The 14,737-nt window shown below is 40.1% G+C and overlaps 1 protein-coding gene across 2 annotated transcripts; it reads left to right on the plus strand.

The window, feature by feature from the left end:
- Positions 1 to 574: 574 nt before the first annotated feature.
- Positions 575 to 13,345, plus strand: fes (FES proto-oncogene, tyrosine kinase). Of its 2 annotated transcripts, none has more exons than XM_049718800.1 (18): positions 575 to 964; positions 1,173 to 1,346; positions 2,574 to 2,670; positions 3,564 to 3,747; positions 4,251 to 4,388; positions 4,531 to 4,650; positions 4,768 to 4,890; positions 5,863 to 6,058; positions 6,384 to 6,455; positions 7,427 to 7,615; positions 7,726 to 7,848; positions 7,948 to 8,001; positions 9,352 to 9,470; positions 9,570 to 9,664; positions 9,944 to 10,067; positions 10,429 to 10,586; positions 12,019 to 12,141; positions 12,260 to 13,345. In XM_049718800.1, the coding sequence occupies exons 1-18, from the start codon at positions 575 to 577 to the stop codon at positions 12,400 to 12,402; spliced, it is 2,622 nt and encodes an 873-aa protein (XP_049574757.1). In that variant the 3' UTR covers positions 12,403 to 13,345. The 2 variants fall into 2 exon arrangements, with proteins under 2 accessions (XP_049574757.1, XP_049574758.1); XM_049718801.1 differs by having other exon boundaries at positions 7,801 to 7,848.
- The last annotated feature ends 1,392 nt before the right edge of the window (positions 13,346 to 14,737 follow it).

A 14,737-nucleotide genomic window follows, 5' to 3' on the forward strand; every position in this document is an offset into this window, starting at 1 on the left:
GCAAACCATTGTTTTTATGCAACAATACCTCTCAATAAAAGACTTGAGCATCTCAAGCTGTTAATAAAACTATAAAAAGTCATGTTTAACTCATTTGTAAACGTGCTCCCGGCCATATCAGCCAACTTTCTTTGGTCTGATCAAGGATGCTCAAATATTTTACGAGTAATTAGTGGTGCTTTGAGATACAAGCATCTCAAAACGTCTTTCCCCAATGAAATGAATAGAAATGTCATTAATTCGGTCCAGTCTCTTGGAAAGAATAATTGACAATTAAAAAAAAATTGACAGTTAAATATAAATTAAATAACCAAACCCTTTTTGCCACAGTTTTTGCTTTAGTAAATGGATACACTGCGTCATGTAGTTCTTTGCAGAGGATACATGCCTGTGACTCCTGTTAGATTATCTGTCGACATGTGTTGCGCCACCGTTTGTTCAAATTTTAAGGGTTAAAACACCATGGCACGGATGCCATTCAGTAGCCCGCCTATATTTCTATTCTTTACCATTAAGCTAAACAAAATTGTTTGATGAAGCTGAAAGTATTGAGCGCCTCTGAATCAAAAGTAAAATGAGACTTGTAAATGAGGAAGTGCTGCTTCACATGAAAATGCGGGAGGGAAGTAATTTATCTTTGACCAATGCAGCACTTTGTTTCTGTCTCACTGGCGGGGAGAACACAACGCTCGTGTCGGAATACAATCCTGGTTCAAACTTTCCTCTTAAAAGTCCCGAGATGGACTTCGGGGAGGACCTGCGCTGCCCCCGGGCTCACATGGCTGTGCTGAGGCTGCTGGACTCTGAGCTTCTCATGATGGAGGCCATGAAGAAGTGGATGTGCCAGAGGGCGAAGAGTAACAGGGAGTTTGCGGTTCAACTGCACCACATGGCCGTCATAGTGGACAAGCAGGAGCGGCCTCAGCCTGCGGCTGGAATAGATCACGTCAGCCAGATTAACAAGGTCAGCCCACACAAATGTCTCTTTTTATTAGGAACGAGCACTCTATATCGCACATAAAAACATTCTTATAGCATAATTAAAAATGTATAAATCACTGTGATGCTGCAAAATATAACCCCGGAAACAATGCTGCAAATTTTAATCTGTTTGAAAAGTCCCTCAAATCTATCAACCTTGTAATCCTTCTCTTGATTCCCCTGCCCTGTAGTCCTGGGGGAATCTTGTGTCTCAGACAGACCTTCTGAGCCAGATGATGAGGAGGTGTTCTGAAGAGCTGCTGAACGGACCCATCAGCAAACTGACAGTGCTCATTCAAGACAAACAGCAGATCCGCAAAACCTACGCCGAACATTGGAGCGTCCTGAGGCAGGAGCTCAGCAAGGTGGATGACTCAAGTCAAATACATGTATCACACTCAGAATCGGAATTTTCTTTATCACCCGAGTATTTTTAAAACACGCATATCCATCCATCCAGATGACATTAGTAGACTTTGGGAGCTAGTTGCCTGTAGTTTTGCCTGCGCAAAACATTCAAAGTGATCGCAAATGAGTAGACATACCAGTTGTTATCAGATTGTCTGAGCATTTCCTCATATCGCTCACATTTCATTCCTCACAGCCACCGCCGTGTAATATTGCCCACTTCCTGTGTTATATCACAGTCACGCTCGCTCTGTTGAAGTGCACGTTTTTATTATTCAATCACCTTTTATTTGAATAAGGTGGCGCAACAATCCAGTAAACCACTGCTAGAATAGGAAAATCTGTCAATACCATCCATCCGTCTTTCTTTAAAAAAAAGGTTTGTAGTTGCATCCACATGCCACAAGTTGGCGGCGAAGCACTTAAAACAAAGATGATCACAAAGCATGAACACCATGCATCGAGCATGTACAATCATTTTCTTATGTTACATATATGACTGTATTAAGTAGTTCAATTATTCAACACAACAAATACCTTCAAATGAGGCTCGTCAACTGTATTCGCTAGCGTAAAACAATATCCCACTAGATAGCAGTAAAGTCATACTTTGGCTTGAGCAAAGGTTAAGTGTATAAAATCTACTTCAGTACAGTGCCACATCTGGCTTTAAGTATATTTTTACACTTTTTATTCCCCCACTCACACTTTCTGTTCTCTTTTTCTACACCGACCTAACGGCAATGCACTGAAGCGCACAGACAGAAAACCGTCTTAAAATTTTGCTAAGAAACATCTCAATTGAAATCTAATTTTGCATAGCTGGTGACTGGAGAGCGATGTAGATAGATGAACACTATTATTTTTCTTGACCACACCACATCACGTAACTGTGAGACTATTTTTTGTCTAGTCACAATTTTGCCACTTCAGTCATTTGTGTCTGGCTCACCCCCTAAAAAAATAGAAACACCACCTTTGGCAAGTAGGGGCAAACAAACACAATAAACTAATAAAAACATGAAACAGACATACCTGAAGAGAAATATGAACTACTCACAATACTACGACTGAAACGATACATACAAGAAAATGACAAGTTATTCTCATACATACAGCTCTCATTGAGTTGTGCTTAATGCTGTTTTCTTGCTGTGTTTAAAAGATAATGTTTGGTGCTGCAGGTGACCCAAACAGAGCTGGAGAAGCTGAAGAGCAGCTACAGGCAGGCAGCAAGAGACGCTGCTCAGGCAAAGAGGAAGTTCCAGGATGCCATTAAAGGTCAACACTTCTACTTTGCCTTTACTTCTCCTAACATTCACAATGTCTCACATGTTGACATACAAACACTGAATGGTAGCGTCTTGTTTCACAGCAAGGAGCATTTTGGTAAAAAATAAAAAAAAATAATTAAAGAGAGGCTTCAAGATAGAAATAGATTCTCTCACAAATAACATTTTCATGTTTTGAGTCTTTTTGGGTGGGTGGTTGAGAGAGGGAGATTTTCTGTCACGCTCTCTGCATCACTCAAATAGGTGCGGCGCATCCACCCTACATGCGTGATAAATAAATCCGAGTGAGGATTCAACATAGACTCGTATGTAATGATCAATTATTTACTCTTAGGACATCCGTTCAATATGGGTCCTGATTTATTTATTGATTTATTCCTTGGACATCCGTTCAATGTGAACTCAGCTTTATTTATTTATTCCTTGGACGTTGAACAGAACGACAGACAGAGAGTGAGTCATCAGTAACAGCTTGACAGATCTTCCGTCAATATTGACGGTGCAAAATTGCGAGAATATCTCAGGTTTTATTCAAATCAGGTCTTATCGACTGACCAGGTGGTTCCGGGGACATCTCGAGTGATTTTAAAAAACAGATTTCCGTCCATAGGCAAGCGATCTGGCGTATCACTCAATGAAACGATTGTCATCCGTTTCCAACATGGCGCCGCGCATTAAACGGTAACCAGGGAGATTATTTTGACAAATGCAAGACAAGACACAAGAATGGGAACACCGCATATTTATCAAACAATATTGCTCCCTTTCCTCATCGAGTCCTCAATGTGGGATCTGACTTTAATACAGAATGAGAAATGACAGAATAACAAATAGCAACAAATCAATGAATCCCAAGGCACCACCATGTTTGTATGCTTTCAGATAAAGAGCGTGACAAAGCGAAGGAGCGCTACGTCAAGGCCACGATGAAACTCCACCAAGTACACAATGAGTATGTGCTGTCAGTGCGTTCCGCTCAAGTCTACCAGCAGCAGCACCACATTCATATCCAGCCGGCCCTGCTGAACGCACTGCAGGCTTTGCAGGAGGAGATGGTGCTCAGCATGTAAGATAGTTCTTATTTTCTCCTGCCTTGCTTCCGGCAAATTTACAGTCTGGAGAGGAACTGACTATACATTCACTTTCATAAACCACAACAGGCGGTCGGAAGGGACTGATCGCATGGCACAGCCAATCACTATTCAAGATTTTCAGTTTTCCATTTCTTTTCATGCTATTTCTCAGTTGCAGAATTATCTCACTTATACAAATCTTTGTTCTTCTGTGTGAGAGGGGGTGTTGTAAGAGGGTTTTTGATGAAAAGAAATATTTTTGGATGTGTGGTAAGGGTTTTTGGATGCATTTATGCAGAGGGAGATAAGTGTGAGGTTGGTTTAGTTTGTGAGAGGTTTGTACGATGAGATTTTTTGAGAGGCATTTTGTGAGGATGAGAGGATTTTTAATGTGTGTGAGAGTTTAGTGTATGTGTAAGGTATTTTATGTGTTTTGAGTTTATGTGTGAAGTGTAGGGGGTTTGTGGCATGCATCAAAATCCATGTTTTTTGGCAGAAAGGAGATCCTGCAGGAATATTTTGACATTTCCTCCTTGCTTCATGGAGAAGTGGTGCAAATCCACCGGGAGATGTCCACCGCTATTACATCTATCGATCCTCTCACAGAGTACGAGAGCTTCATCCAAAAGAACAGGTACTGCCTGGGGATTCTTTTTTCAATTGCGCTCCCAACCACCTGTCATTCAGAGGTCGGTCGAGCGGGCGCATAAACAAGGCCGACAAGAACGATAATCATGTGAACCTGTGTGTGTGTTTATCTGTTTGTTATTTTACAGGTCAGATGAGGAGGTTCTTGCTTGTGCGGAATTCGACTGCAGTCTTTTAGAGACCACAGAGAACTTGGATCCTCTCCAAGTCCAGTTGAATGACTTGACACTGGAGACCATCCAGCACAAGTAAATACTCACATATGCACAAGATGGAACTTAACTATTTAAAGTGTAAATGGCAATGTCTGACGATCCCATCAAAATTTATTTTGCTGTGAATGTAAATATTTTTTCTCTCCACAGGAAGAACGCAGTGGAGGAGGAGCTGCTGGACCTGAGCTGCTCGCTGAGCTCCCAGCAGGTTTCAGTCGAACAGCTAGAGCTGGAGTTGGAGGAGGAGAGAGGAGTGGTTAAGAAGGGCCAGAGGTGAGTGGACTGCAGTGAATTCTTGCATCTTTTGCTCGCCGTAAAAACAAATACGTACATGCACATTACGCCACCCACCAACAGAGTCCAATGAGCTCAGTGATTTCTGGAACATAATAAAGTACAGTAGTGCCTTACACTGGCTCCCAGAACAGACCTGTGTTTATGAGAAAAAAATAAATAAATCCATTGAGCAAGAAACATGAAACAGGCACTGTGTTTGTCAGCCACATAGAAGGATGTGGTGGGCCGCAACAGAGTTCTGGGCCTTGAGTTTGACACCTGTGCTCTTCATCCTACTTTGAACAAAGCCAGCCTTATCATGAACTTGCTCTATTGCGCCTGACTCTCGTATAATAAGTCAGGATCCTTGAGTTCCAATTGAAATTTATTGTGCGGGAATGTTGAGCTGGTGAGGCTGCAGTTAGAGCGTAAGCTGCTTTTATTGATCCCACTTGTCAATAGAACATATTGACATCTGCGGAGTCTTGCGCTATTGTGTGGTTCATTCGTCCTTGTTTCCAATAGACGCTGAATTTCCTCTGAGAAAGTTTATGTTTGGAGGAGGTGGACACGTAAGCTGATTAGTGTAACGAAACTTTGTGGAGGAGGAACGCATAAGTGCGGCGTTTACAAGAATCAATTCACACAAATGGTCCTGACTTTGTCTTCATGTAAAAAAAAAAGATAAACATGTTGTGCAAGAGACTGTATTCCTTCCCACATTCCACATTCCAGTTGACTGGTAGCTTGGCATTGTTGTTGCCGCACGCCCTCACATTACTTCTATTTTCACTGCTGTTTTTCATTTAGTCCAGTTTAATCAGAAAAAAGAATGTGCATTACTTTACAGAATGATGCAGTCATGACATCATTAGCTTGCTCCAAAATATCATTTTAAAAAACAAAAAATGGTATTGCTTCAATTCAATGGATGTGCTGCATTAAAAAAAAAAAAAAAATCACATACAGGGTGTACCAGCTGTGCAAGAGACGATCTCTGGAGGAGTGTCGGCAGCAGGTAGCTCTGTCTCAAGGCAGGAGGGCCAAACTTGAGGTTCAGAGGTTGATTCTGAAGACCGCGTTGGAGGAGCTGGGTTCCCAAGAACCGCCCCCTGCTCTGGAGCTGGACAACAACATGCTTTCTCCTTTATCCACTACAAGCAGTGTATGTTCTTCAGCAAATTTCTCGCTTAGACAAAAAATGCCAGAATTTATCATTCAAATAGATTTGATTGGGATTGTATTGAGCCCCCTCCAGATGTTGATGTGCCTTATTAGTTTGATCTCTTTGATGGCAATAAATGCACTTGAGGGATGTACTCACGCTCAAGTGAGTATAAATGATGTTTGGTTATTTCACTTTGGATGTCTGTCACTCTTTAGTGCAGGGCAATTAATTTTGCAAAGGGGCCACCTGGGACTTTTGAAATAATGAAAAATTCATAAATTGGGATTTCACTAACCTGCATGCTTTGCTCTTTGTTTTTCAGGACTACAACCAGTCAGCATTCAAGCTTTTCGGAAATGAGATCATAAAGACTTTGTTTCGAGCCAAAAATGACGTAGGTTAAACACATAACGAGAAAGTGATTGTCCTTTGCACATGCTGTCATTTGCCAACAGTTAAACATTCTTTAAAACATTTCAAAACATTGACTTTATTGAGAGCGAGCTGGGGCAATGATTAAGGCAAAAGTATTGAACAAAGAGTGGTAAAGTTTACTGAAATCATGTGTACAGTAAAATGACCTTGTTATTTCCAAACCAACAAAAATATCTATCACCTCCCAATAAGGATCTTTCCCAAAGATGAAAATGAACCTTAGGTGTAAAAAGCATCTTTGACATTCAATAATCTCTTCCTGGAAAAATTAAACTGATCTTCAGTTACTTCCCATCTTCATTTTTCTTTTGAAATATGTATTAAATAAAATAGAGTGCCACCACCTCGTGTTTGACTGAGGAATTATGCCCAAAATAAACAACACAATTGGACGAAAAAGTCTGCAAAATAGCAGGACTACAAACTCGGAATCCGCAAAGATCCCCTAAGTACTTGTCCATCCAATTAACAAAAAGCGCAAAGTAAACACATTTACCAGATCATAAATGTTTATAGATAGTAAATATTTGTCTACATTTAATATGACCTCTCAGTTTGATTATTCAATTTCATGTTGACTGAGTGATCCTGATGAGGACCACAAAGGCACTTTATGATGATATTGACCGAGCTGTACTGCATTTGAAGCAGAGATGATGACACTGAGGCAGCAAGAGCAAAAGTTTTTGTTTTCCATAATCGCCTTGAACTACATTGTAGTGGTAGAGATGGGCCAAGGAATTATATGTAAGTGCATATGGTCAGATCCTTATGAGCATGTTTCACATAGCGAAAACCATTTTTTTTTTGTCACTTGGCAGAGGTAACACCACACAACCCAAAACGCAACCCTTGCCAGGGATCTTCATTGGTGTTCCTCAGAATCCCACCAGCTGTGTCCCTTTGCTTTCTTCCTCCTCTGTGCTCCAGCTCCAGGAGGTGGATCGTCCTCTGGAGCAGCAGGACTGGTACCACGGAGCTATTCCCAGGCTGGAGGTTCAGCAACTCCTGCAATGTAATGGAGATTTCTTGGTGAGGAAGAGTCAAGAAAGGCAGGGTTATGTCCTCTCTGTCCACTGGGAGGGCTCCTGGAAGCATTTCCTCATTCAGAACATAAATGTAAGTATAGCTGCCTTAAGCTGACGCCCTCGCAACATGTTGGCAATTGCACTCCCAAGTATCTTTTGTCTGCTTCATCACCTCTGTGGATGCTTTGGGATGTGATGAAGAATGAGTACCGCCTGGACGGGGAGAGCTTCTGCAGCATCCCGCATCTGATCCATCATATGCTCTCCTCCCGACAGCATATCACCCGGAAGTGTGATATACAGCTGAGGAAACCTGTGCTCAAGGTACCGCATCACTTGCTCCGTGTGATCACTCACTTAGCTCGTCCATTAGGACAAAATAGGACCTGCTAAACGGCTGTCTCACTTTTTCTCATTTTACAGGACAAATGGGTCCTGGAACATGATGGTGTTTTATTAGGGAACCTCATCGGACGGGTGGGTAAGATTGACGATATTGCCATGTTTACTTCTAAATAAAGATTTTAATTGGAAGAATTAGGGGAGATTTTTTTTAATACTCATATTTTTGATGCATGTAACTGCCTTCATGTTCTACCAATTATTCTGTTCAGTGTTTTGAGTGAGCTGAATTCCACATGATTTTTGGTGAGACAGGAAACACAACCTGGACTTGCCGCTAAATTAAACAAAACAATTACACTCACACTTATGGATACATGTTTAGAACTTTTTTTTTTTTAATCGAGAGCTACTGTATGTCTAGGGTACTCATATTTGCAAAGGGCTGCCAGTTTTTGCCTAAACCACCTTTAATTATTTCTTGTTAATTATTAATGATGTGTGAAGACAATGGTAATGTTAAAGATATCTCACAGTAATTAGCTGTAAGCAAAACTTGATTTCTATCAAAATGATGACTTTGGTACACTACCTGCAAGTACCTTGATGCCGAGATTGAAGCCATATAATGAAAAACACAAAAAGCAGTGGAATCATAGCTTTCATGCCTTGGATGCCAAATGATATGTATTTTTTAATAATGTAACATTGTTAGCCAGTGCAGGATATAAAAGGGGCTACAGATGAAAAATACCCCTTTGGGTAATTCTGGCGCATCTACTGAAATGTTCATTGATGTACACTGTCCCTGTCAAATAATCAAATCAAATAAAAACAAGAACAATATTATATCCCCTTTGAATACAGCAAGTCAGCTATTAAACTTAAAAACACAAACATTGTGATTCCGATTTGACTTCTTTAATTGTCAGAAACACTGATCATAAATCTGTTTTTGTTAAGCGTGTGTCTTAATTAAATCTGCGTACATTCTAAGAAGTCAAAGCAGCTGTGGAGTTGGTGGCTGAATGCTCCGCTCATCTATGAGCACCGCGCTGATTAATTGCCTCATCAAATGCAACCGGCGTGGCACAAGTTTGTGTGTCACAAAATAAATCATACTCGTTACACTTGTTTAATGCAAGCCATTTAAATGGTGTCATGTTAGTGAACCTGAACCTCTTCCGACTGTTGAGTAACTTATTTGGCCATAATGTATTTGGCACCTTCCCTTTCTCAGACTTTACAAAATATTACCTCATCTCTGTGCCTGTTTATTCTTACCGCTTTGCAAACGATTGCATAATGTTATGACAGTTGCTATTTCAAGTTGAACACATGAACAAATAATTAATCTTGCAATTAAATCAACTGTGTCTTCAAACTCGGTTAAAAAATAGTCGTAGCACAATCAAATTTGCAGGTCAGGGTAATTATGTGAATGATGATGGTGTTTTTTTGTTTTGTTTTTAATGGACTAAACAGGGTAACTTTGGTGAGGTGTACAGTGGGACTCTGCGCTGTGACAACACCCCTGTGGCAGTAAAGACTTGCAAGGAGAACCTGGCACCAGAACACAAGAATAAATTCCTGATGGAGGCCAGGTTAGCAAAACTAGATGCTCACACGCACATCAGGCTTCTTCAGCCCCGCCTCCACACACATACATTAACCTCGCATCATCCTGTTCCCATGTTATGCAGGATCCTAAAGCAGTACGACCATCCCAACATTGTGAAACTGATCGGTGTGTGCACTCAGAAACAGCCCATTTACATTATAATGGAGCTTGTCAAAGGTATGCAGCATGAATTATTTGGTGGGCTTGATTTAGTTGGAAATTGTGTAAAAAGTGTCTGGAAAGTACCATATAACTAAACTTTACATTCTGACATTATTACAATACGGGCAAACCCAACCCCAAAAAATCCTGACGATTTTGCAGGGGTGCGAGTGATAAACTGCAATACAGGGAGTAATATTAGTCTGCTTTGGTAGTTTGTTTCACCTTTCCTGTTTCGCCACTTTGTAATGTCTCTCAACGGAACTGATGTCGTTTTTGTGCACGTTTGACAAGGTGGAGATTTCCTGTCCTTCTTGCGTCAGGATGGCCCGAGTCAACCCATTAAGATGCTCATCAGAATGACAGAAAATGTTGCAGCCGGCATGGAGTACCTGGAGAAAAGGAAATGCATTCACAGGTAATACATGTATTGTACGTATGGATGGGAGTTATTCATCACAACAGTAGAGAGAGTTCTAGAACGTTAAGATGGGTGCTACATTTGAAAAATTCTGAAGTCTTGTTTGTGGTCCCATTAAATGAAGTTGCATGGCTTGGAAACTGCCACAAGTCAAATATGAAAAATTATTATATAATGATGATATGATGATTTAAAAAAAATATTTAAAAAAACAAATGTTGAACTAGCTCATCAGTGGAGTGTTATGTGTGACACAACGCAAGCGCCCGCTCTACTGAATCCTTCCCTCATTTTGTGTGTGTCTATCATTTTGTGTTTGGCCATCACAACTGCTCACATCTGTCTTGTTTCTTTCCAGAGATCTGGCAGCCCGAAACTGTCTAGTGACGGAGCAGCACGTCGTCAAGATCAGTGATTTTGGAATGTCGCGGCAGCGGGACGATGGCGTCTACTCAGCGGAGGGCGGCCTCAGACAGATTCCAATCAAATGGACGGCTCCCGAAGCACTGAACTACGGTATCGTACAGAATAAGGATGGATTTTCTATGGCAAGCTGTTTGAACATTTATTCAATAACCCCCATAACCAGCCTAAGGTCCATGTTCTACTATTTGTCCTCATTAGTAAGATAATCCACCACACTAGAATGTTGTACAAGAAAAATGATTGTGTCTTCTGAGTACTTCTTTTTCCACTACGCCTCCTTCCACTGCACTGCTGTATGACATCACCTACATCTAGTGGAACTAGTAAGACACAGTTTTTCAACTAGGCCTAAACACACACTAAAGTAGCGTGGAAAAAACAAAACAGTTTGCCGTACAAGACTTGAGATATCGATATGATCTTATCTAAAATCGGAGGTAACCTACTAATGAGGCCAGCGGTAGGGATCTCGAGGCACTTCATCACCTCAAGGCATGTCATCAATGCTAGCTTACACAGCCGCTTTTCCAATCTTCCCCTAGACAAAAATATACAATGGACCTGTGTGTGTATCTGAGCATAAATGAGTCTTTCCTAGTGTTTTTCAGTGAATGCTAAAATGAATGCTCCATAGGGAGGACTTGTTTCCTGCACTTATCTTGGTAATACTTCACAGCTGAAAGAAGACCCTATGGGGGCTGGTATTTGCAAATGACCTAGGAACTTGTCTTTCTTTGGGGCCAGGTCTCTCCTGCTGGATAAGTGATTTTGATTGTGATTCTCTGAGTATCGGATGACTTCATGCTGGTTAAATGACTAAAGTTTGTTTGTAGTCGACTATAATATGATCATGGTTGAGTCGATTTTGTTATTCATCACAGGTCATTATTGCCTTTTCCCTCTTTCTCAATCAGTCTGTCTTCTTGAATGACAAACCTGAGGGGCTGGCATTAGAGGATTTAGAGAATTTTAGGTTGAAAATCTCTCTGAACAATTACTCGGTTGATTTGATAATCGATTAGTTGTTAATTAGTTGTTGATTACTTTTGACAGCTCTATAATAGCAGCCCTACCCACCCAGAATGCGAGCCAAACCTTTTCTCTAGAATGGTTGGCTGGAAGATGAAATGCCAAAGATTATCGTGATTATTAAATGGATGAGTGCCAATGAGCCTTTACCTGTTAACATTGCGTATTTCGGAGTGTATTTCCTTTGCATCTTCAGTGACCCAGCCGTGACTTACCTTTATGACTTATGGTTGACATGTAATTATACGTATAGTGTGACCGCAAACCGCCATGTGACAATACACGTGGCAATCTTGGAAAATACTTGACAGACAAGTCATTATCGCAACGATCAAATATGAAAATGGAAAGGTGAGTCTGTTATTGATTCCCTACTTTTTCCACATTTAAAATAAAATTCAGATTAATATTATAATCAACCATAGCAGACTCTCCTATTGTTTAACTGAGAAACTTTCCTTTACCAACACTGCCCCCTACTGCTTATTTGCAGGTCGTTATACCACAGAGAGTGACGTGTGGAGCTTTGGTGTGCTGCTTTGGGAGGTCTTCTCCATGGGGACGGTCCCTTACACCAGCATGAGCAACCAACAGGTCAGAGTTGAAGTGGAGAAAGGTAAAGACACAGTAGTCAATCCCTGAAAATGACCTTAAGTGCCTTAAAAAAAAAACGGGAAAAAAACGGAAAAGGTTCTGCACAACATTTTTCCAATTTTGTGTCAAATGTATTTCAGGCTACCGTATGCCGGCTCCACATGATTGCCCGCTGGAAGTGTCCAAGCTTATGAATTGCTGCTGGCAGCATGACCCCCAAAATAGACCATCTTTTCAAAAACTGAGGGCAGATCTAATTGACATCTGGAAGAATAAGGCATAATACAAATCAAGTATTTGCTTGTTGTGTGTCTCAGTAAAAACAAACAAATGGCAGCAGCCCCAAAACCATATCTTGAAATAATACTCAAACAAAATTAAATAGTTTTTTTTAAAATGACATTAAGATTTTTATACACGTGCAATGTAGAACCTTTGATGAGCTGAGTTGTTTTCTTGATATCAGGCAGAAATGAGAAAACAGTTGTTGCAAACAGTGTTGCCACAGTTAACTTGAAATAATAACTTATTTACTTTACTGATGACTTTATTCTAAAAGTAACTTGGTACTTGTTTTTAAAAATGGCTAAGTTAGATTACAAGTTAATTTGTTATGTTTAGCAGACGTGACAATTCCGCCCAACATAAATGTGTGTGGTTGTTGTTTTAAGGATGTGTTTATTTAAAAATAAAATCAAAATGGTCTTGACTATTAAATACTTATTATATTTAAAAAAGAGTCATATATATTTAGACATACATGGTAAAACCTAACATTTATAATTGTGTCTTAAATAAATGATGCATTGTAGAGGTGCAGCAAGGGCAACCCAGAAGATTTGAATTCTTGATGTTTTCTATTGGAGTGAATAAATCCTGAAAAGCAGTATATTGAAACATCCCCATGTGTTTGCCATTCCATATTCACACCGCAAAACAATGTTTCAATATGCACTTGCTGTGCCAAGTAATGACATATGGGTATGCTTCAGCTAACTTTAAGAGGCTGCATACTTTTGAGTGCCATTGAGTCCTTCCCTCGTAAAGTCAAAGTCAAACTTGAGAAAATGCCATTTGACATATTTTTGGAGACTAACAGCACAGAATAGCACCCTTCACCACCTTGCTGAGAAAATTGTGCCACAGACTCTGCTGTGTGACACCACCTCCACCCATGGCATGTTATAAAGGAACATTGTTTGCTTCTGAAAAAACATGAAAGTTCTGCTCTTTGTCCACCTGGTTTGGTGCCATAGCCAAGGATTATCCCTTTTGTATTTCAGCGATGAAGAGATTGAAATTGTTACGGCAAATTTAATCCCAAATGGAATGAAAACATTTCGTTTTCATCCGAGTTGCTGTGTGAAAAAGACTTTCTCTTATCAATTTCAACCAATATAAACACCAGAGTAACTAAGATCACATTCACCTTGTCACTCTGTAAAGGTATTGACAAAAATAAATAAATAAATAGCATGAAAATAAGCGTCACTCAACCATAACATTTCATTTTTATTCAAACAAAACCTCATTCAACATGAATACTAATTAAAATGACAAACTCAACATCACACAAATCTAATTGTAGGCTACATGTGTACCTGTTCTGTTTTTGTTTTTTTAAGTTTCTGCCAAACTGTTGCTTGTGTTCATTTCAAACACGAATGCTTGTTAACGTTAAAGCAAATAAATAAATAGGATGAAGAATAACTGCGATTCAAGCATGACAAACCGGCTAGGCGGCAACAACTTCTTCATGTAAACACTTATTGTCAAATAACTGGATGTGTTGAGGTGGGTGTGACGCTTGTCAGTCGTCCATCACCGTGGCTGTCAGCCATTGTTTTTACTTTCCAGCTTACACTTAAGTGGTTGCACAATCCTTCTTGTAATTGACACCAGCTGCATCTGCTCGGCCGCTGAGCTCAAGTGGTCTCATTTGTTTATTTTCTTCAACCTAGACTGTAAGCTTGGGCATGTAAGTCACCATTTGTCAGGATAAAAATGACAAAACACAAATAGCATCATAATGTGCTGCAAGACAGATTTTTATAAGTTAACTCCACTTTATTATACATTGCATTTGTTTATTGAAATATTGGGAAACTTTGACTGAGTATTAATATTTTAATCAAACCGGAATTTGAAATTTGAGCAAATCCATACTGTCTATGAGGGTTCAAAAGCAGTTGTCACTTACATTTATCAATTATGTCAGTAGAGAATAAACCGAAGGAAACAAAAGCACCGTCGTGACATCCATAGTGGAAAGATAGTGATAAACGTGTAAGCATTTCCAAATGCACTTGATGGAACATGGTAGCCCCCTACTATGGATGCACATCGTATACATGTTTGTTCATTTTGACCCTTGACCTGAGAAGTGCTGTTGGCTGCTATTGCCGGCAGCTGCTTTAAACTGCCCTTAAGAGAACATTCTGTTCTTCTCCCTTCCAACCTCTTTGACTAAATTACAGGGCGTGAATGAATACCATGACCTGGCCTTTAAGATGAAGCATCATTAATTGCAAAGTATCAGTATGTATAATTTCCACCTTCCTTACAGATAAACAATAAATATTTTACTTACAATTAAATTGAGGGGTGGGGGGTGGGAA

Source organism: Syngnathus scovelli, chromosome 4 (assembly GCF_024217435.2).
Source record: "Syngnathus scovelli strain Florida chromosome 4, RoL_Ssco_1.2, whole genome shotgun sequence".
NCBI lineage: Eukaryota > Metazoa > Chordata > Actinopteri > Syngnathiformes > Syngnathidae > Syngnathus > Syngnathus scovelli.